General features: G+C 41.7%; 1 protein-coding gene across 1 annotated transcript; it reads right to left on the bottom strand.

Moving 5' to 3' along the window:
- Nucleotides 1-1,245: 1,245 nt before the first annotated feature.
- Nucleotides 1,246-19,206, bottom strand: adcy3a (adenylate cyclase 3a). The gene is made up of 21 exons (XM_076148464.1): nt 18,991-19,206; nt 16,797-18,036; nt 16,399-16,548; nt 14,411-14,541; nt 13,336-13,447; nt 12,726-12,853; nt 12,325-12,483; nt 11,971-12,136; nt 11,374-11,493; nt 11,142-11,284; nt 9,841-10,002; nt 8,825-8,912; nt 8,339-8,455; nt 7,116-7,399; nt 6,335-6,416; nt 4,363-4,521; nt 4,050-4,196; nt 3,738-3,851; nt 2,953-3,079; nt 2,378-2,502; nt 1,246-1,793 (listed from the first exon to the last, which is right to left on the bottom strand). Exons 2-21 carry the CDS (start codon nt 17,478-17,480, stop codon nt 1,614-1,616), a joined length of 3,378 nt encoding a protein of 1,125 aa, XP_076004579.1. The 5' UTR covers nt 17,481-18,036; nt 18,991-19,206; the 3' UTR covers nt 1,246-1,613.
- Between the last annotated feature and the right edge of the window lie 1,430 nt (nt 19,207-20,636).

Raw genomic sequence — 20,636 nt, 5'->3', positions numbered from 1 at the left:
GTGGGGGTGATTCTGACTGGGACGTCAGAATTTACTGCGGAGCCCTCTGGAGGCGTGTGCTCATCATATAAAGATCATCATCACCATCATTCTTTATTTCAGATTAATAAAACTGATACTTTGCTTTTGATTTTCGATACCATTTTGAATTTTTTTTAAAAACTGATGAAAATGGCCCAGGCAAAATTATTGATACCTCTTGAAATGAAAATATATGTTATTATTTAAATACTACCTCAAACATTTGTTCAATGCACTCAAAGATCTTATTTCTCAAATTTTGCCGACAAACTTGTTTATATCGCTGTTGGTTAGCATTTCTCCTTTGTCAAGATGGGCCATTTCCTGAACAGGTGATTAAAATATTAAAAGCCTTGATAACTACAAAGGTGTTTCCTATTAAGTCAATAAAAGGCCATTCTAAAATATTTATTGTTGTTCAACACCATCCAACAGATGCATTAAGAGTTAAAGAGATCCAGCCTGCAGGAATGTCCTGTAGAGCCGATGACAGAGCAATGGGTGTTCATTTCTCCACCATAAGCCTCACAACTGCAGACTACATGTAACCAAGCCAACCCAGGCCCACCACATCTGACTTCTTCATAGTCCAGCCATAGGGACCTGGTTAACCAGTTGCTTTTCACAACTGAAGAATTTTTGCAAAAGAAGTCAGATAACCTACGGGAAGCTAATCTGTACGCTCGCCATCTTTACCTGGGTCTTGATTTTCTTTGTCTTTCATGGCCTGCATACTCACCAGACATTTCAGGCATTGAGCATGTTTGGAATGCTCTGGACTGCTGCATACAGCAGTATGTTCCAGTTCCAAGAGTGAGAGAATATTCCACAGGCTACAATTAACAATTTCATCAATACAATGAAAACGAGACATGTTGCATTATGTGAGGCAAGTAAGACTCCAACACTGCTCTGTTCATTTCAAGGTATCTTTTTTTTGTGTGGGGGGAGAACCGGGACTAACATTTATCTGTACCCTCAATCACATGTGCTACATGAATTAATCTATTGTTGACTGTTAACTGATCATCTTTGGAATTGTGCATTTATATACTTGCCCATTATAAATAATAAGGAAAACCCAGCATCAGGTCTTCACAGAGCCAGTTATAATAAATATCAGTCTAAATCCAACAAATGTGACTAGAAAAGTTTACTATGAATTGAGATCATTATATGTGAAATTAATAAAATGTAATATATTAACCATCATTACTTTCAGCTTTTAAATATAATTTATTCAACAAATTCAGGTTTTAAATTCCACATTTCAACTTGAAAATTACATACTGAAATTCAAATACAATTTATTATGGCACATAATGTATTCATCATCCCATACCACAGACAGTGAAGGCGCGTCTCTCTGTTCAGTAGTTAAATGGTTTGTTGTCACAGGGCTGGATTAAGGATCTCAGGAGCTTTCATTTGCTTTAGGTGTTATGAATATTCTGTCCACATGAGTCCATGTATCATTTCATGGTTAAGAGAAAAAAAACTTCCAAAATATATCTCCTTTGCCTCACTTTTTCTCAATGGCACAATCAGTGTGTACGCGTGTGTGTGCATGTGTGAGTGTATGCAGTTGGGTCTCAGCTGTCCACCACCTGGTGTGGCAGAGTGATAGAGGAGCCATTGATGAATGAGCCTTGTTTCTCTCTGCCCTTGAGGAAATATGTGAGAAGCTCCCCTTTCCCCTTCACAAAGATGGGACCCCTCCTCACAAAGCGGAAGCCGTACTCCTTCAGGATGTTGTAGCAGTCCTCCACCACCTGGGGCACACAAAGACTCATTAGTTTCATGGGCAAACATGTACAATACATGTATGATTTAAATTTTCTACACTGGGTTAATGTTGAGTAATCTACAGCTTTGATTAGCCACAGGAAATGTTTCATAACCTACCTAACACATCAGCATTTGGACATGATAAAGGTTAGTGTGTGGTTGTAGCTTACTAGTATGTGCTCAAAATGGCTGCAATGTTTATCTACAGCCGCCTGAAAGCAGCACATCCTTCACATAGAAGGTTTCACTACATGGTTTTCACTGTTTTTATGTCAAATTCAGGCATTCTGTCATAATAGATTTGTTGATATATGGGCCAAAGTCTGACTATTCTTATAATCCTTATAATTCTTTGTCCCATGTTGTTTAGTTATCAAAAAATTCTTGGGTGAGCATTCTCATGTGACTTGTTGATAAACTGTATATACTATTTGTAGTTAGTTTGTTGGGATTTTTGTAATCCCAACTGAACTAAGATATAAAAGCAAGATTGTAAGAATTTAGTTCCTGATTGGTACAAGCAAATAAACTACAGGTCTAAAGTAGTAATATATGATAGAGGCAGTACCTGGATGTTCCCCATCACCCCTGTAGACTCCATTCGACTGGCCACATTTACCGTGTTGCCCCAGATATCGTAGTGTGGTTTGCGCGCACCAATTACTCCCGCTAGCACTCCACCTTTATTCAGACCTGGACGAGATTATTGGCAGTATTACATTTAAGACAAATACAGTAAATAAACACAGTAATGTTGTCACAACCTAACAATGGCTGCATTTAACTGCACTGATGATCTCACTGAACAAAATATAATTAAGTACGATATAAGATGTTTCATACGAGGCCCAGAGCATGAACAATATAGAAATGTCACTATCTGAAATGGAATTTGACACTTTGTCCGTCCGGAATTTTGTACAAGAGATTGATTATTAGATTTATAAACATACTATGTGCAGTGCTTGATGTGAAAAGGTCAAACAAATCAATCATTGAATTTGAGTTAAATGACAAATCTACAGTTGTACATTTCCTTTCAGCTACTGTCAGAGATCTTCCCCTCATATTTCTACATGGTTCAAAACATGCACACAAATACAACAAGTGTCCGTTACACAGGGGAGAGAGGTTAGCACTGACCTATACGTAGCATGAAGTTGTTGAAAGACTGGTAGTTGATGTTCATGAGTGTAACCTTCATCGCGAGAGCAAAGTCTGCCAGGTCTGCCAAATGCTGCCAGCGCTCTCTGTCTGAGAGGTCTTCCCTCTGCTCCAATCAATGAAGCAGGACAAATACAGACAGTATATGTTATCAACACATCCTCAACACTGATATCAGGCATGCAGAGCTGAAAGAGACTACAAAGACGTTTCATCAGTATGGAACCTTGGTGATTGGTTTAAAATGTATTTGCCTGTGTGTCAAACTCATATGCTCACACTCCATTAGACAGTTTCATTAAATTTCACGTTTTGATTTGATCTTGCACACGCATTCTAGTGGTGCTGTGTCTGTACCTTTAACATCGCTGTCTGCACTCTGCACCTCTGTGTCTCATCAGAGGGAACAGTATTAAGCCTGTTTTACATACAGTATGACGCAGCTGATTAACATGCTGATTTCCACCTACAGGGACCATGTCTGTTTGTGTGTCTAACTGTCACAGTGTCAAGTCAAACAGCTTTTCATTCAGATTGGGCTCAAATGTGACAGGTTGGTCAGAAACTCTATCGATTTATTTTCAAATCTTCCATTCAGGGATGCGGGGGGGCTGGAGCAAAGCAGGCGAGGGGCAGGGTTCAATGAACACAGGAATTTATGATATCATGACTATCCTGCACTGAAAATGTAGTGCAGTCATTGTTTTTGCACTGACAGAGGCGGTTCTCTTTGAATATCATGCACGTCATGTGACTACACTGACCTTCACGCAGGTGTAACCATTGCTGACATCAGGTGTGACGCCTGATGCTGCCATGTAGGTGCTCCCGATGGTCTTGATTTTGGTGATGCAGCGGAAACGAGGCTCATCCAAAAGCTGTCAAGGATACAGGTCAAAGGTTACGTACACACATAAGGAAGGCAGAGCTATAGCAAACAACACCACAGCCTTGTGTTTCAAATGACTTTTTTCACCTTACGTTGACAGATAATACTCAGTAATTGTATAGGTTAGACACACAGAGGAAAACACAAAATTAAACAAAGGCGAAGCAGAGAGGCAAACCAGTCTTACACTGTCAAAATCTGAGATGATCTCATTGAGGAACCTTAAACATTCAATCCCTCCATTGTTGATGCTCTCCTCTGTGTAGAAGTCAGAGAAGTTAGGAATCGAGGCAAACATGACTCCAATCTCATCATAGGACTGACTGTACAGCTCCTGGAGGAAAGCAGAAGAACATGGTGGAGAATTACACATATGTAGCTCCAATAAGCCGAACTGAAACTTTCTTTGGATATGGCAACCGTTTAATGAGGATAACATGTAAGCCTTTATTAATTTGACACAGCGTAATATCCTGTGTCTGTGGTTGTGTGCATCTTACCTCGTCCCTTTTCTTTGAACCCAGAAAGTGACGAGCAACATGTTCAGGTAACATGTTGGTCACGAGCGCCTCATTCCAGCGCCTCATTTCATATACTTTCTCCTTCTGCTCATGGACTTCGATTTTCCAAAGGAAAAGGGTCCGTGCTAATTTCTCCACCTACAGGGAACAACAGGGGTTGGTGTAAGTATTTCAAATGCAAGAGCTTCCTCAGACAGGATCTACAACATGGGTCAGGTATAAACACAACAATTAATGTACAGATCAATGTACAATGTGAGTCGTTGACAGTAACTTCCTATAATAATATTTAGTGCTTTAGGTATTGATAGACATTAATAAGTATTAAAAATTACATACACATTTGGGGAAATATGCACGTGTCTGCGAAGCTCTGACGATCAACAACTGGTTATTTAATTGTAACTTAAGCATGCCAATCGCAACGTGGTGGGCTCATGCACAAACCCCAAATGCAAACAATTTGACTCTGTGTAAAATGCAAATAAAAACACAAAGCAGTGATTTCAAAATTCTCTCTTACCCACATTGAATTGAAATACTGATAGATATTTTCATATAACATGTTAATAGATCAACTTAATTGTTTTTGTAAAGATACACTCATTCTAAATGCGATGCCTGCAACACATTTCGTTGTTGTTGTTGTTGTTGTTAGGGCAGAGGCATCTTTTCCACTGTGTTACCCTTCACCTTCCCAGCAATCGTTGGGAACTGAGCACAACAGCTCATTGTTGTGGTTTTGGAAGTAGAATCTTTGTCACATTCTTGCTTGATATGTGACATGACAGAATGTGGCTTGGCATTGTCTTGCTGAAATAAGCAGGGGCGTTGCTGATAAAGCTCTCTATTTTCTCACAGATTGTCTTTTACACCTATTTCAAACCATCTGCCTTCCCTAGCCAGGAGGTTTGCATTGTTGTCCTCCAAAGGGTGTCCTTTGTCTTTCAAGTGTAGGTAAACTGCTGAGTTATATCCTGAGGAGATTGCCCTCCTCTCTCATACATACATGAAAATAGAGAAACAGTCGTTGAACAGAGGAGGAGGTCTACCCACTTACAATGCTGTTCTTTCATCTCTGCCCAGGAGACTTAACAACCATCCAGCCTACATTGTTACATCAGAAAGGAGACCCCACAATGATAGTCGTCCCCACCTGGCCACAGGGGACTCCAACCACTATCTTTACGGCAGCCAGGTGGACTAATCAGGAGTATCAATGACCCTGATAATGATTTCACAGGGGTGAAGCATAAGCTTTCATAATTAAGTCGACTTGTTTGATGTAACTTACCTTGGAAACAATCTGAAAGGTCAACTCGTCAGACCACAGTACAAGTTTCCACTGTGGTTCAGTTCATTTCTGATGCAGACTTCCCCCACCCCAAATGTTTTGAGTGAATGAGTGTATATTTACAAAATATTGAAATAGTTGATGGTATCTTGTACTTTCCTTATTTCAATTAAGTATAGGTAAAAGAGAATCACTGCTTATCACTGCTTTCTGTTTTGTACTTCAAATTTACATAGGTTTTTGGGCATTTGGGTTTGTACTTCCAGAGACCAACACCAACAAGTAACACAATGCAATAGAGAAGAGTGAGGACAGGAGAGATCCACACTAAACTGCATAACAGGCACATAACTAAAACTATGTCAGTGACAAAAAATCTTCAGACAAGATGAAAAAATAGTTTTGTAGCTACAAAAAGCAGTTTGACAGCCATAAGAAAAGAGTGATGATAAAAAAAATTCAGTTGAAAGAGTCCTCTGTGTTGATGATTGTCGTGTGCATTTAGCATTGGACTTCTGATTGGAGCTCTAGTTACAGGCACAGTCTAAAAACCACAGCAAGCTGCAGTGGCTTTTTCAAACTTCCCAGATCAGATAAGAAGTTCCTGTATTATGTCAACTTCATACATTAAAACGCAGCAAACAGTCATCAACTTACATGGCGTGAGAAGTAATAGAAGCTGACCATCATAATGAAGATCATAATTGTCATTGTGTACTTGGAGGGAACAAGGTACGACCTGCAAAGAAGATCATTGATCAATGCTGAGCATGTGAAGTTCACAGTTGTGTTCACACAGACAGAAGTGTTTAAACCTATAAATTAATAATAATTATTGCCAAGATGAATCACATGAATACAATCATCACAGACTGCATTCAACACTATGCAGTGCCCATGTTTAAACACCATTATCTTTTATAGAATGTATTTTAGGGCAAGTAATGAACTATTGAAAAAAGTAAACTAAAAGGATATAGTTTGTCAGACATGTAGTGGAATAAACGATAAAGATTTGTTTTATATAAATGATAAAGTGAATACTCAAGATACGTGGATGGAACTTATGAGGTTAACTACAAAAGTGTATTCTGTCATCACAGTATGAGGAAACACAGAAGTGAGGAAATGAGGATGTGACTCCAATTACATGTCAACATCACAGTCTAGGTCAGTTAGTCAGAGCAAAGTAGGTCACATAAGTTAATGCCAATATCAATCCAATTATGCTGTTGTTTGACATTTGACAAACAGCCTTAATAGGAATATAACCTAAGTTGTGATGTGCATGTAAACTTTGTGAATGATGTGACCAGATCACATATGGACAGAACATGACAGACATCGTGGATCTTGTCATCTCAGAAGTTTGCTGAAAAGTCATCCTTACATTTCATGAGTATAATTTGAAAGTGACACATCACTCAACAGCCCTCACCTGTAGTCTTGGAAGCGAGCCAAGTCATAGTGGTCAAAGATTTCCCTCCAGCTGTAGATGTTGACAATGCCAGTCGCCACAGTGATGAGCAGCATCAGCGTGAGCTTGACCATGTGACTGACCTGAACCAGCATGGTGGTGGCCATAAGTGCCAGCACAGCGATGTAGCTGTAATACTTGGGGTTGTCCAGGCAGCCGTCAATACCAGACCAAGAGGAAGAGGAGGAGGAGGAGGGTGCTGCTGTGGTGCTGCCTGAATCAAGGACCCCCGGCACACAACTCAGCTGGATAACAGAGAGAGGACAGGACATATGGGAAATCAAGGCTGAGTTAATAGGTCATTCCACAAGAGTGCAATATGTTTTTTTAATCGTCCCCTCCTGTAAAAAACTTTGATGTTACACTAACTGCATGTTATCTCTTCACTAAATACACTCAACGAGGAAAAACCCTTCACCAATATAGGCTCGGAGTGTGAGGATGATGACCAACTGCTGGTCAATGATGCTGGCTATCGGTACTTAGAGAGAGAAGTGCTAGTTTGTCTTCATCAGAGTCTTATAATAATATTGATATCAGCTTCATCTTTATGCCGAACACAGAGACAGCCAAGTTTAGCACAAATATTAGACAAATTCAAATTTCTTATTGACAAAAGTAGTAAGTTTGTTATCTAATTTGAATGCACCATCTGTATCAGAACAAGTAGTTCTGCTTTTTAGTGAGCCAGGGGGTTGTAAGGATCACAGATAAACTTTCTCAGTCTCATACAGCATCCTTGTTTAGTTTTGGGTCACTGCTGGGTTGAGGGATCAAACTTGGAATATCTGTTACACTTACAAGACACTGCAAATACAAGTTTGTGTAAAATTCCAAACTATTGCTTTAAAGCCTATACAATTGTCATTCAGGATACACTTCAAATTCATTGTTGCAGGGTTTCTACAGTATGCTACTAAAAAAAGCAATCATTATGAATACTAAACTTGTGGAGGAGAAAATGCGTGCATCAACTCAAATAAAGCAAATCAATAACTTTGTGTGCCAAAATACCTGTGGAGAGTCCATGGTTGAAGGATACGGATATTTGCGTTTTGTGATCATGTGTGATCATCAATTTTTACTCGTCATTAAATTGTATTTTCCAAGCAAATTGTATGCATAGAAGGAATAAAACCCCAACCAAACCATCTGGTGAAAAAAAAGAAGAAGAGATGCCTCACCATATCCACAATATCAGCCATGGTGAGGATGAAGATGGCTGTCATGGCCCAGGTGTTTCGAGCCCAGCGTGTGTGGTCTATCCAGGTTGAAAAAGACACCAGCTTCTTAGGAAAAACCTAAAACAAAGACTGTCTCAGTTAAAGTCAGCGATTTTCTGCTGCCGCCATTAGAGGTCACTGATATATGAGCATATTTATTATTATACCAAGACCTCGCACACACACACACACACACACACACACACACACACACACACACACACACACACACACACACACACACACACACACACACACACACACACACACACACACACACACACACACACACACACACACACACACACACACACACACACACACACACACACACACACACACGTTCATGAGAAAAGAGGAAGATGTGAACAATGTTAGCGTGACCTTCAAAAACATGTGTGTACATGTCTGTGTGAGTGTGAGTGTTATTGCGGTGCACTAACTCACTCTAGGGAAAATGGCAGCCAGAGAGCAGATTGTCAGGATGAGCAGCAGGACTTCTCCCACAGCAAAAGTGACATAGTTTGTCATCAGCCTGTTCCACAACACATGAACACAGCAAGAAATAAACATGTTATGTGAGACAAATCCGGAGATGAATAAACTGCATTGATTCAAATCAACAACAACATTTTATCCAACATCAAAGGCTTCATTGAATGTGATCTCAGTGTTCTTATCGGTTGATCAGCTGCCTTCATTCCCTCTGAGAAAACTCACCACTGACACTATCCTGGTGCTTAACTATGACCCAGAATCTCACGGCTCTCCCACTGTGTGCTCATCCTGCTGCCTCCGCTGCTGTGATGCATCAGCTTTAATAACATTAAGCGTTATGTATTGTATGATCTTTAACACCATACTGGAGTCTGCTGCTCAGTACATTACAGCTCAAACTCTGCAATACAATGCACGCAGTATGCACTGTACTGTATGGTTAAATGTTTGTGTCATCAATCTCCTGTTTAGGGCAGAAGACCGACATTCAAATCATGTGAGGCAGCATGCAGTTTGTCTTGAAATCACATTCAGCATCTGCTTCTACTGTGTGAAACCAAACCAAAGGGGAAATGAAACAGGACATGACTGTAAAGTAACTACTTTCACAAGACAGCTTGTTTAAATGTTGAATGTTTGTGGTATAAATTACAAAGACTGCATGCCCGACTTTCTTCAGACTAAAAAGGGACAAATCATAGCATATCAGGTGAGACTTACGCTGTCCATTCTGTCCTCTTAAAAGTTGGCTTATACACCTATACAAGCTGGATGTGGATCGTACAAACTTAAGTCACAAGCTTATTTCCATTTTTAAGTAAAACCAAGCAAAAATGCTAGAAAAGCCCATTAACCACAGAAGATGTCATATTATTATAATGTAAATCATATTATACAAACATATTATCATGCTCAAATACATATCAAACTGTGTAGGGAGAACAATAGTGGCAGTGTGAACTCACCTAGGGTCTATGAGTGCCTCCATAGCTGCAGTGAAGAGCAGAACCACACAGGAGCAGCAGAAGGCCGCACCACTCTGCTTCTCCTTCTCCACTGAATAACGAGTCTCCAGGTCGGGATCGACGAACCTCAGGGAGAGTCGGTTGGTACGTTTCCCCTTCAGACTGATATGAGAGAGCAAGAGAGCGAGAGAGCAGGAGAGCGAGAGAGAAAGAGATTTCTATTTAGGTGTCCATTTTGAAATCTCGACAATGATTTAATGTGAAATAAACACGGTGATCCATTTCTACTCTCCCTTACTGCAGCACTGTTGTGCACGCCAAATGACAATGTAAAGTATGTGCATAATGAAGGTATATCGGCACTTCCTACTTGTGAGAATGAAATCCTTTTGTGATCTTGTGTCAGCGGGGAAAACTCAGGACAGGAATATGCTACACTGCGAGCAACATGAATGTCAGACAGCGACCCAAGAAGTGCTCAAGTGAGTCTGAAGTGCAACTATGGAGGTACACAATTATACGTCTCTGAATATGACCTAAAATTGTCTGCTTCAAGATTTATTATCAATTAAGTCACAATTGTGCACTACTTTTTGCCAATTACATCGTCAGCACTTCCATGGGAGGTGGGCTTTGCTCCGGCATGAAATCTGTAAGAAACATGAACTGGACAGATGAGGAAAACATGGAACTTAAGTGTTGGAGACACAACCACCCCAACATTTTTCAAGTAAATCATATCTGCAAATGACATACACTATATAGCCAAAAGTATATAGACACCTGATCATCACACCTATATGAGCTTGTTGGACAGGGAAGTCCCATTCCCAAACTGTGGCCATTACCACAGAGTTACCCCCCGCCATGTGTCTATAACTGCCTTCACTCTTCTGGGAAAGCTTTCCACAAGATTTTAGAGTGTCTGTGGGACTTTGTGCCCATTCAGCCAAGAGAGCATTTGTGAGGTTAGGCACTAATGCTGGACAGGAAGGCCTGGCTCATAATCAGCGACTTGTGGCAAAGGTAAAGGCCTCCAATCAGAGCACTGAGCTGTTTAGTATGACACATTCTACTGCCTATGTTTGGCTTGGAAGATTGCATGGAGAAGTGCGTGATTGCATGCATCTGTTAACAATGGGTGTGGGTGTAAAACCTGAGCTGAATAATTAGACGGGCTGTCCACATACCTTTGGCCATATTACGTAACTTCATTAGTCTGCTCAGGGTGGGATGCTAGTCATCATGATGACCACAGTTGAACAAAGAAGTAGTGATGAGCAAAGATTGTTCTGACTTACGCTTGTACCGTCTCTCTTTCTAGCAGAGCTTCGTTGAGCAATTTGTTAAGCTCTTGTTCATTCTCCTGAGCATCAATCACCCTTTCGGCCAAGTCCCGGAGACGCAACCTTCGCCGAGGGTTCGGGAAGGACGGATTTACCACCTGGGAGAACAAGAAATGGGAGGACACGCGATGAAATAGCATCTAATTCCATTATATTAAGTATATTTGTTCTATAGCTTGTGTTTTACCCTTGTGTCCAGCTCCTCTGGCTCCTCTGGAGTGGTGCAAGCTGTGTTAACAGTACCATTGCATTCAGTGGTATTGATTAACAGTGGGGAATTTCCATTGGAAGAGGTTACAGACAGCTTCTAATGGGAAACAAGCAGTTAACAAGTAATTAGTGACAATGAGTCTATAAATAAGGTGTTAAAACATGACTGTCTAAGTCTCAAAATTGGTTATTCACAACATATCTCTGGTATATAAATCCGTTATCAGAGCTGCATGGTTGTGTCTGATTGAACTGGGCTGTGGTACATTCACAAATACACATTCAATAACTGCACCCCAAATTTGCTTTGCTACTTTAGCTGTTTTGTGTTTTAATGTCAAATGTTTGTGATGTTGCAGTGGATTTAGCAGAGTAGGGCAGATGTTCTATGTTGTTTACCAATCTGCCTCTTTGTTCATGAGGTCTCTAGGCAAGGACAGTAACTATCTCCCTGTCCTATCCATTCCAATTCAATGGACAGTCTGGGATAGGGTCTTTATTTCAGGTAACCTGGAATTCCCCTTAAGCATCCAGCTTTTCTTTTCTGTTTATGGTGATCATTTAAGTCACTCACCACACCGCTGATGCCATTCTTGCCCACAGGTCCTTTGGGTACGATCACGAGGAAAGTCTCAATCCCTCTTTCTCTCAGGTAGTCACAGCGGTCACCTCCATTTCCCGGCTCCACGTCAAACTCCCCATGAAGACACTCCATGGTGCTCTGTGAGATATGGACACGACTGGTCCAGGCAAAGAGAGGGGTCAAAGTTCAGACACAAGAGTGGGTCCACCAAATAGCATTGGAAACAATTCTGTGATTTATTATCAGGATACTCAGGACTGCATATTGCTCTGAATTGTGTGGTTTTCACTTCATGCTAATTCCTTATAGACATATTTTATCTTTTGTTGGAAATAGAAGTATTACCCAGGTATTCCTCCTGCCTCCATTTTGTTGGCCACAGTGACGTCGGTGGACCAGACATCGTACTGCCAACGTTTCTGACCCAGGACTCCCCCAAGGACCGTACCACTGTGTACTCCAACTCGCATGTCAACGTCTGTCTGCGTTTTCTCACGGACATACCTGTTGTTGGTTAACAAAGCAACCAAAACACAAACATCAGCAGGGAAGACAGCTTACTTACTTACTTTAAATCACCAACCCACTCAGCCAACCTCACAGATATCCACACAGAAAGGAGCTAACAAATACAGAGACAGACAAACAGAACCAGGCTCCAAGTTGTGATCAGAGCTCATAAGTAGCCCGGTAAAATGCAATCTGCACGGATGCAATACATTCATTCACTTCATCCCTCTACTCACGAGATGGCCTCTACCATGGCCAGGCCCATCATGATAGAGCATGCAGCGTGGTTCTCCCTGTAGTCTGGCAGTCCACAGATACAATAGTAGCAGTCTCCCAGAATCTTAATCCGCAACTGGTGATATTTCTGACAAAAAAGATGATATTTTGTTATGTACATGAAATGTGCTAATGTAATCAATGATCTAAATAGATTAAACATGTTGCACCACAGATTATGTGTTTTCAATCAAAGGTCACCAGTGGCCACTCCAAAGACACACACAGGCAAGGTCTCTAACTATTCAGGAGGAAGAGGATGCAACAGTGTTTTGTGGCCACAAGGGTTTCTTCACTTACTGCCAAGTAAATCCAATTTTCCAATACATGTTCTGTGGAGTAAATTACTTATTCTCCTTTTCAAATGCGAGTCCACTGTGTGAAACATGGGGTCTAAATTTCAGGCTTCATTCTGTCATTCCATTATAAAACCTTCCCTCTTTTCATGCATGCAAATGATACATCATGATGTAGAAATAGAAATGGAAGATTAATACACAAATATGATTAAAATGTATCACTGGGAACATGTAAGTATCATAAGGCAGTTAGGTAATAGTTAAGACTTACTGCAGCCAGTTTGTCAAAGCGAGCAAAAAGCTCATTGAGCAGCTTGACCAGCTCGTGAGCACTGCAGGACGATGACAGCTGGGTGAAGCCGACTATGTCTGCAAATAATATACTGCACAGCAACAAGAGACAACAGAGAGAAATACATCACTATCATTCCATAATCACAACATTACACTGCACTCTACAGTATACTGGTGCTGCAGTGTTTGGCCTTTATTTCCAACATGACAATGAATAAGATAAGTTAACTAATAATCAAATACATAACATAGCAACCACAGACTGAACAGGGAGAGCAGCCTACAGCCCACAGTACTAAGCTGAAGTGAGATTATCTGTTGGGTCATTTATAAGGATATTTACACTGATCATTGAAAAGACACTATGGGGGTGAAGCATCACAAATGAGGTTCCCTTTAATCATAAATGTATAATGTTTGCCTTTTAAGTTATATTAATGCAGTATATTGTTGGTTAAAGCTACAAAATGTAACTTTGAAAATCCTGATATGAACCATATGCAGAGTGCTCTAGGTTCTAGGCAGCAGCTCCTCCTAATGGAATTATATTTATACAAAAACTAAAGCCCGTTTCAGCCTGACATATAATTCCATCAGTATGAAATCTGGGTGATGTTTTTAAACTGTATTTGTCGGGATATTTGAATGGTTTGATCTGATCTTCTATACATGCTGCAGGGATTTTGCTTCCTTTCAGCCTTAACATCATTACATCATTAATTTGGGGCTATTAAGACATTGTTCCGTGTCACACTGTGCGGGTTTGAGGTCAGGAGTCTGCACAGTGCACATGGCCGTGTTAAGCTTGTGTACTGCTCCTCATGTAACAAGGCACCTGATGAACAGATAAGCTGTTTGGAAGTGATGCAGCTGAGGACAGCAATCACCTGCTGTCTCAGCTTGTGTGGCCTACTGCTTTGCCGAGCTATTGTTGCTGACATTACACATGTGCGAGCCATTATCCTTTAAGGAAACATGCTGGGAAAACACAAAGCAGCAACACAATAAACAGAAAAGATCTCTGCCCTGAATGTAAATATGAGGCAAGTTACCTGACATTTTCGTGTCTGTACATGTACATGGTGTTGAACTGCTGCATCTCTTTCTGACTGGGCTCTTTCTTCATGTCCTGGAGCATCTCATCAGCTATGTGCTTTGGAAGGATGGACAGCAGCAAACGTTCCTGGGGAGGGGACATGTCCAACATTTATAGTGAGCACAAGATGCAGTACTTCCAATCTAATATCACCTGACCCTGTGAGTGTTCTCAAACTCCGTATATCACCTATAATCTAGTTATTTATTATAGACTCATTGTCCAAAGCCGCCAGGGACAACGGTGGAGATCCAGTCAGAACTCATATTCAGTGTTTTGTCTAGAGAGATGAAAGGTGAAAAACTCCAGTAACATCTCTTCTTCTTTAGTCATTAGCAGCAATTTGATCTTGGGATGTTAAAGCAGACCTGAGCGGTGATCAGTAATGTTTGGCTTTATGAGATGAATAGTGATATACTGTATGCATAGAAACAAATGACATCCACATCTTTCGTAATGAGTTGGGTTTGCAGGAGAAATCACAAATGTCCTACAACATGGTATCTGGAGAGTGGGAGTGTAATTTTTCTTGGAGTACATTTGTTATTTCCTCCACACACACACACACACACACACACACACACACACACACACACACACACACACACACACACACACACACACACACACACACACACACACACACACACACACACACACACACACACACACACACACACACACACACACACACACACACACACACACACACACACACACACACACACACACACACACACACACACACACACACACACACACACACACACACACACACACACACACACACAGCTTCCTGTGCTCCGGCAGGTTTGGTAACTAGTTGCACTTTGTCCTGACAGTTGCTCGTCTTTGTGTTTTAAATACTCAACAGGTTTTCCTTTCAGCTCCACCTCGTTGGCGATTCACCAAAATCAAACACTTAGAGAAGAATCCAAATCCAATCCTGTGTGAGGCACTAAGATCCAAACCAATGCTTTTTTCGTTTTTTTTTTTTTTTTTTTTTTTTATATAAATCAACCAAGCAAAAATGTAACCAGATACATTCATAATTGACATATTTTGCATTATTGCTACTACTGATCTGATACAATCACTAATCCAAAAGGCGAAACGGTTTGGCTGAGAAATACTGTGTAACAGTAATACCACGTTAGCACTCATACGTAACAACGCCACAATGTGTGACATTATGGGAAAATATTGTTTGCATACTGAAGGCTCTGGCCCAAACTTTCAACTATTATGACTACAAATGAGTGAATTTTCATGCGTAGCAAATTTACAGAGTCTGCCGAGTGCTTACATGTAGAGCAGTTCACTTGTAAAGTCACTACAGTCATTTGTGGTGTCAATAAATAAATGGATTACATTGGGCCGGGAGCTAAATGGCCTCAAACTGTCAGTCAACACACACGTATGTTCTATGTAAATAAAACACAGTCGTGCACTTGATCAGTACATTTTTTAAATGCAAACGGAGATCTAGTTGTAATCACCGAGTGCTGAGCTTTAATATCATTATCATAACTGTTGGCTGGTGGGTGGTGGGGGGCGAACAGGCTAAGCAAGTTGACTGTGTGATTACAGCAGACAGACACAATCTCTAGAGGGCAGTTACCATGGTAATCAGCAGCAACCAGAAGCTTTTTACCTGGTTGGTGGCCCTCATCTCCCAGCAGCCCGTGCTTCACAATTAGCATTCTGGAAGTTTAGCCCACCACTATTGTTGTTTTCATCTTAGCCTCACCCTCTCTCGTTGAGGCTACCCCTCATCTGCTCCCTTACTAAGTCATCTTTCTTGAAAATATTTGGATCTCTCACTACAACCCTGTGTTGATGTCAGTTGGAAGGGGGGGTCACTGTGCACAACTTGCTCTCACACATACAAAACACCAGTTTTCATTCATAACAGGAACCAAACCCCTTTGCTGCCCACCTCACCTGTTGCTGGCTCTGCTCCTCCAGGTTGAGTTTGACCTCCAGGGACTGTCTGGCCTCCAGGAAAGCCTTACGATGCTTGCGGTCAGCCATGTAGTATGACATGACCCCCACGGTGATGGCACACACATATATCACAATATTGGCCAGAAGCTTGTCAAAAAAGATATGAGGCAACAATTAGGGGTCATCATAAAACACACTAAAATACACCAACACACACATACATTATCCTGGAATATACCTATATTTCTGTATCTTTATTCATTTGTTCACAATGTCAAAGCTCCATAATAGAACTGACTTGAATCACAGTAACCTTAAGAACTGAACTGCAGCTTTATGCAGTATTCAACAATGGGATCAGGAGTCCCCTACTGTATTTCCTGTTCCGCTCTCACCTGTTTGCCCAGTGCTGCCCCCTGGATGTCCTCCTGCTGCTGCTGGGCAATGGTGACACCCAGAACCAGAGTGTGGACCCCACAGGACACAGTAGTGATGAGCACAATTGGTGTCAACCTCAAAGGCAGTGTGAGGAAAAAGGAGAAGCTGAAGAAAGCCTGCCAGCCTACAGTGTCACTGGCTTGGTGGAAGCGAGCGTAGTTCAGACCTAGGTAGCAAAATATCTGCGCTGCTATGAGAACCCACAGTGCGTAGGGCACAACCCGCCGAGAGATCCGGTCCGGCAGCAGCTCGAATCGGCACAGAAGGTAGAGGACGATATCTGCCACCAGTCCCACTGAGGCCACCACCACGGAGGCCAGCTTGTCGCTGGTGTAGACCACAGCGCACATGACGATGATGTAGCTGTCAAAGAGGGCAGCGAACACCACCAGCACCAGCAGCGTTTCGTGTCTCTGCCGTCTGAAGTAGGTCTGGTAGAGGTTCTCCAGCGACTCGGGCGCGAAGGTGAGGCGCATGAAACGTGGCAGGCAGAGGCAGCATCCTGAGCTCCGGACCGTGACTTCATGTGTCCTCCCCACCGCCTGCCCGGGGTCAGACGGCAGGGTCACCGAGCAATCTGCCGAATACTCCGCCGAGTACTCCGGCTCGGAAAAGGCCCGGTTCCGAGGCATATTGAACATTTACTGGTTGGCCTTGTTGTCTTTCGCTTTAATTAAATAATAAATGGACGCCCGTTTGTTGTCCTACAGGACTCTGAACCTTCGGGCAGACATTGGGTCCTATCATCTGATTCTTTCTGTTCTGCTCAGTAACCACCCATTCACCCTGAGAGGCCACATACAGTACGTGTCATGAATCACAAGTAGTGTCTTGATTGTCAGTCCCTGAAAACCGGTCATGTATCTTCTTACATGGTTGTGCTGATTGTCACTCTTAATGACGTGTTCTGACTGAGTTAACACCGTGTCATCTGCACAGGTTGAGCAGGCGGACACATCAGTGCGGTCTTACTGAGAATACCCACTTCTTGTTTCACCATCCAGCTGTTTTATGAATGAGACGGTTTCACCGGTGCTTTCCCAAATGTGTACTCCATATCTGTGTGCCATGTCAGAGTCCATGGTAAAGTCATCCAGGGTGTGCCAACACATATTATGTTTCCATGGCGTCCTCTGTTTCCATTCCTCTGGGTTGGTCCATCTTGTTTGGCGCTCCCATTGTCACACCTTACATGACCTAAATCAAAAGGAGACATGACGAGGAAATTACCTTCAGGATTAAACACAGATGTGTTTGTTCTGCGATCTGCAAAACTTGACAATCGGGTTAGACTACAGTACAATCATTCTGCTCACCCTCTGCTCTATGAACAAACATCATATCAACATCCGTGTAGAAGTTATAACTGCTGGCAGAAAGACAACTAAGAATTTACATATCTTTTATATCTAAAAGGCTTTTTGTTCTGGTAAACATGAGTCCAAAGTGATATCTTCTGTTGGTCAGACCGACATATTTACATTTACATTTTGTTGAAACATTGATAAGCAACTACAACCAGGAAATATGAAAATTTAAATGTCAGATTAGATTAAATTTAACAGATTTTTATGGCGGATTATTTCTACGTCGTAGCTAAAATGTAAATGAGGAAATCTTAACCGTTATGCCGGCAATCGTGCAAACTAAAGTGTCTGTTATTTACCGTCGTGGTGTGCACACAGGAGCGTGTGTGTGTGTCTGTGTGTGTCTGTGTGTGTGTGTCTGTGTATGTGTGTGGTAGGCCTTCCTAGCGACATGTTGCGCTCCATCTGAACAATGTAAATACAGGAGTTCTGACAACAAAATCAAACGAAAAATCCGTCCACAGTGTCGGGACATGTTCTCACGATGATTACTGTGTACAAGCAGCAAATCGCGGTGCGGAGATAGAAGAGAGAGAAGCAACGTAGAGCCGAATACGCCACTTATCACCCAACAAACTGCTTCAAATGGCTGCTTTAGCATCTGGAAGCCTAACACAGATGCTGCTGAAACAGGATTTTCACTTTCGATAGTCATGGCGTACGTGTCATCTCATTCCCATTCAGCTTTTCGGTTGGAAATTGTAATTTTAGTCCTCAACTGTCCAGATGCGGTAAAACACATTTGTATATACAGTATAGAATCAATACTGCTGGGTCCGTTTACCGTCTGTTCATCCAGTTTTCCAGTCTCCTTTTAGGTGCGAGCCATTCCCGTTAAGGTGTCATCGGTCATCCTTAAACACGACTGCGTACATGTTCAGCTTCGGTCTGTTGTAAATCGAACATGGCTCATGGAAAGTCAGCCTCCCAATCTCCCGCACCTGGCTGGCTGTGTGGCTGTTTGCTCGCCACTGTTTTCCGCAGACGACACGGTACTGCTCCACTGTCAAGACACGTGGACTCCTTATACAACTTCCGGTCAATTTCAAAATAGAGCTCTTCGACGAGGCCAGGCTTACCCGTTGGCACGTTGTTATTGTTTTGCAAGTTCACAAGTAAGCCTCCGGACATGGACCTCAATTCCCCCCAGTCAAGTCCATACTCGAGACAGGCATGTCACAGGTAAATCCTGATAAAGCCAAGTCAAGTCATGAATCTTAAACTATTAAGTAAAATTAACCCACTAAGCCATATCACTCCAATCTCCTCCAAACTTGGCAAAAAAAAAACATTAGTTTAAGGTTCCTGCATTTGCATAGGGTTCTTTTCATTTCATTTAAATACAATTGGCAGTTTTATTTTCTATTTGCATAGTAGTGGGGTACATGAGTGGAACCACCCTTCTTTTAACAGGCAGAAGTTCCCTGGCTGGCTGGCTTTTGCAATAATCTTTAACAAAGGACAGGGGTCTAGAGAATGAAGGAGCTAGCATCTACTTTCCTCAGCCTGTGTTTGCTCAGGGCCATGCAGCTCTACACAGCCTTCTCCTGGGGTAAGATGAGGCTGTGACCATAGCACAAAAACAGGCAGTGAGAATCAGGCCAGGCAGGGGTGCACCGAAGCAGGCAGCACCCAAGCTGCAGGCTGTGCAAAGAGGCCACATAAAGAATGTAGCACATAGTGGCAGTTTGCAAAATGCAGGTAAGAAAAGCATTTACTGAACATCACTACCAAGTGACCAGGCTTGTGTACAAGAACCTGGTCCACATGGGAGACAGCCTAACAGGTGGTTGAGGAGGACGGAGGGAGGAGGAGGACTTCCTGATACTGACAAACAAATGAGTACTGGCAAATCAACCATTGCGTTGGTGCCAGATTGCAGGGTCATTTTGTTTTGTCTTGTCAACATATCAATGTGTCCTGATCTTGAACTCATTTCCATTTGATTCGGATTGTCCTGACATTTGAATACTTGTGCATTGGCACTCAAATATAAAGTAACTGTTTGGAGTAACTTAAGTGAGCTCTGTTATCAACAGTGCAGGTAACTTTGACATGATACACGTTTAGCCTAATTATCTTGATAGACCATTAACATCAACTATCATTTGGTAGTAACCTTTGGTTCATGCAAAAATGGAAATGAATAACAGCAACTGCATGCTCAGGGTGCCACTGCGGTGTCGGTGAGTGGTAAAAGTGTGTGTATGTACAAAGATATGCATACATACTTGGCTAAAAGGGTTGGTTCCCTTAAAATAAGAACAAAAAAAAACATTTTTTTCTGAAACACCTTGAATCTGACCAAAGTAATCAGCACCCGGCATTTATTATTCCATATTTAATAGAGCAGACACTTTGATTACTGATCTAACATATTATTTTAAATAATAAACCAAATGAAAATGGCCTGTACAAAATTATTGATAC

The sequence above is a fragment of the Genypterus blacodes genome, unplaced genomic scaffold, assembly GCF_046128005.1.
Source record: "Genypterus blacodes isolate CSIRO-AG114 ecotype Tasmania unplaced genomic scaffold, CSIRO-AGI_Gbla_v1 ptg000040l_1, whole genome shotgun sequence".
NCBI classification, from domain to species: Eukaryota; Metazoa; Chordata; class Actinopteri; order Ophidiiformes; family Ophidiidae; genus Genypterus; species Genypterus blacodes.
The sequence above is the reverse complement of the archived record's forward strand: the minus strand, read 5'-3'. Positions and strand labels throughout refer to the sequence as shown.

Excerpts from the sequence above, each read along its gene's own strand:
- adcy3a (XM_076148464.1), bottom strand. The coding sequence starts at position 17,480 with ATGTTCAATATGCCTCGGAACCGGGCCTTTTCCGAGCCGGAGTACTCG. Across the intron at positions 7,400-8,338 it reads TGGCTGATATTGTGGATATG|CTGAGTTGTGTGCCGGGGGT; the intron begins GTGAGGCATCTC and ends TCTGTTATCCAG. Across the intron at positions 1,794-2,377 it reads GGGTGATGGGGAACATCCAG|GTGGTGGAGGACTGCTACAA; the intron begins GTACTGCCTCTA and ends TGTGTGCCCCAG.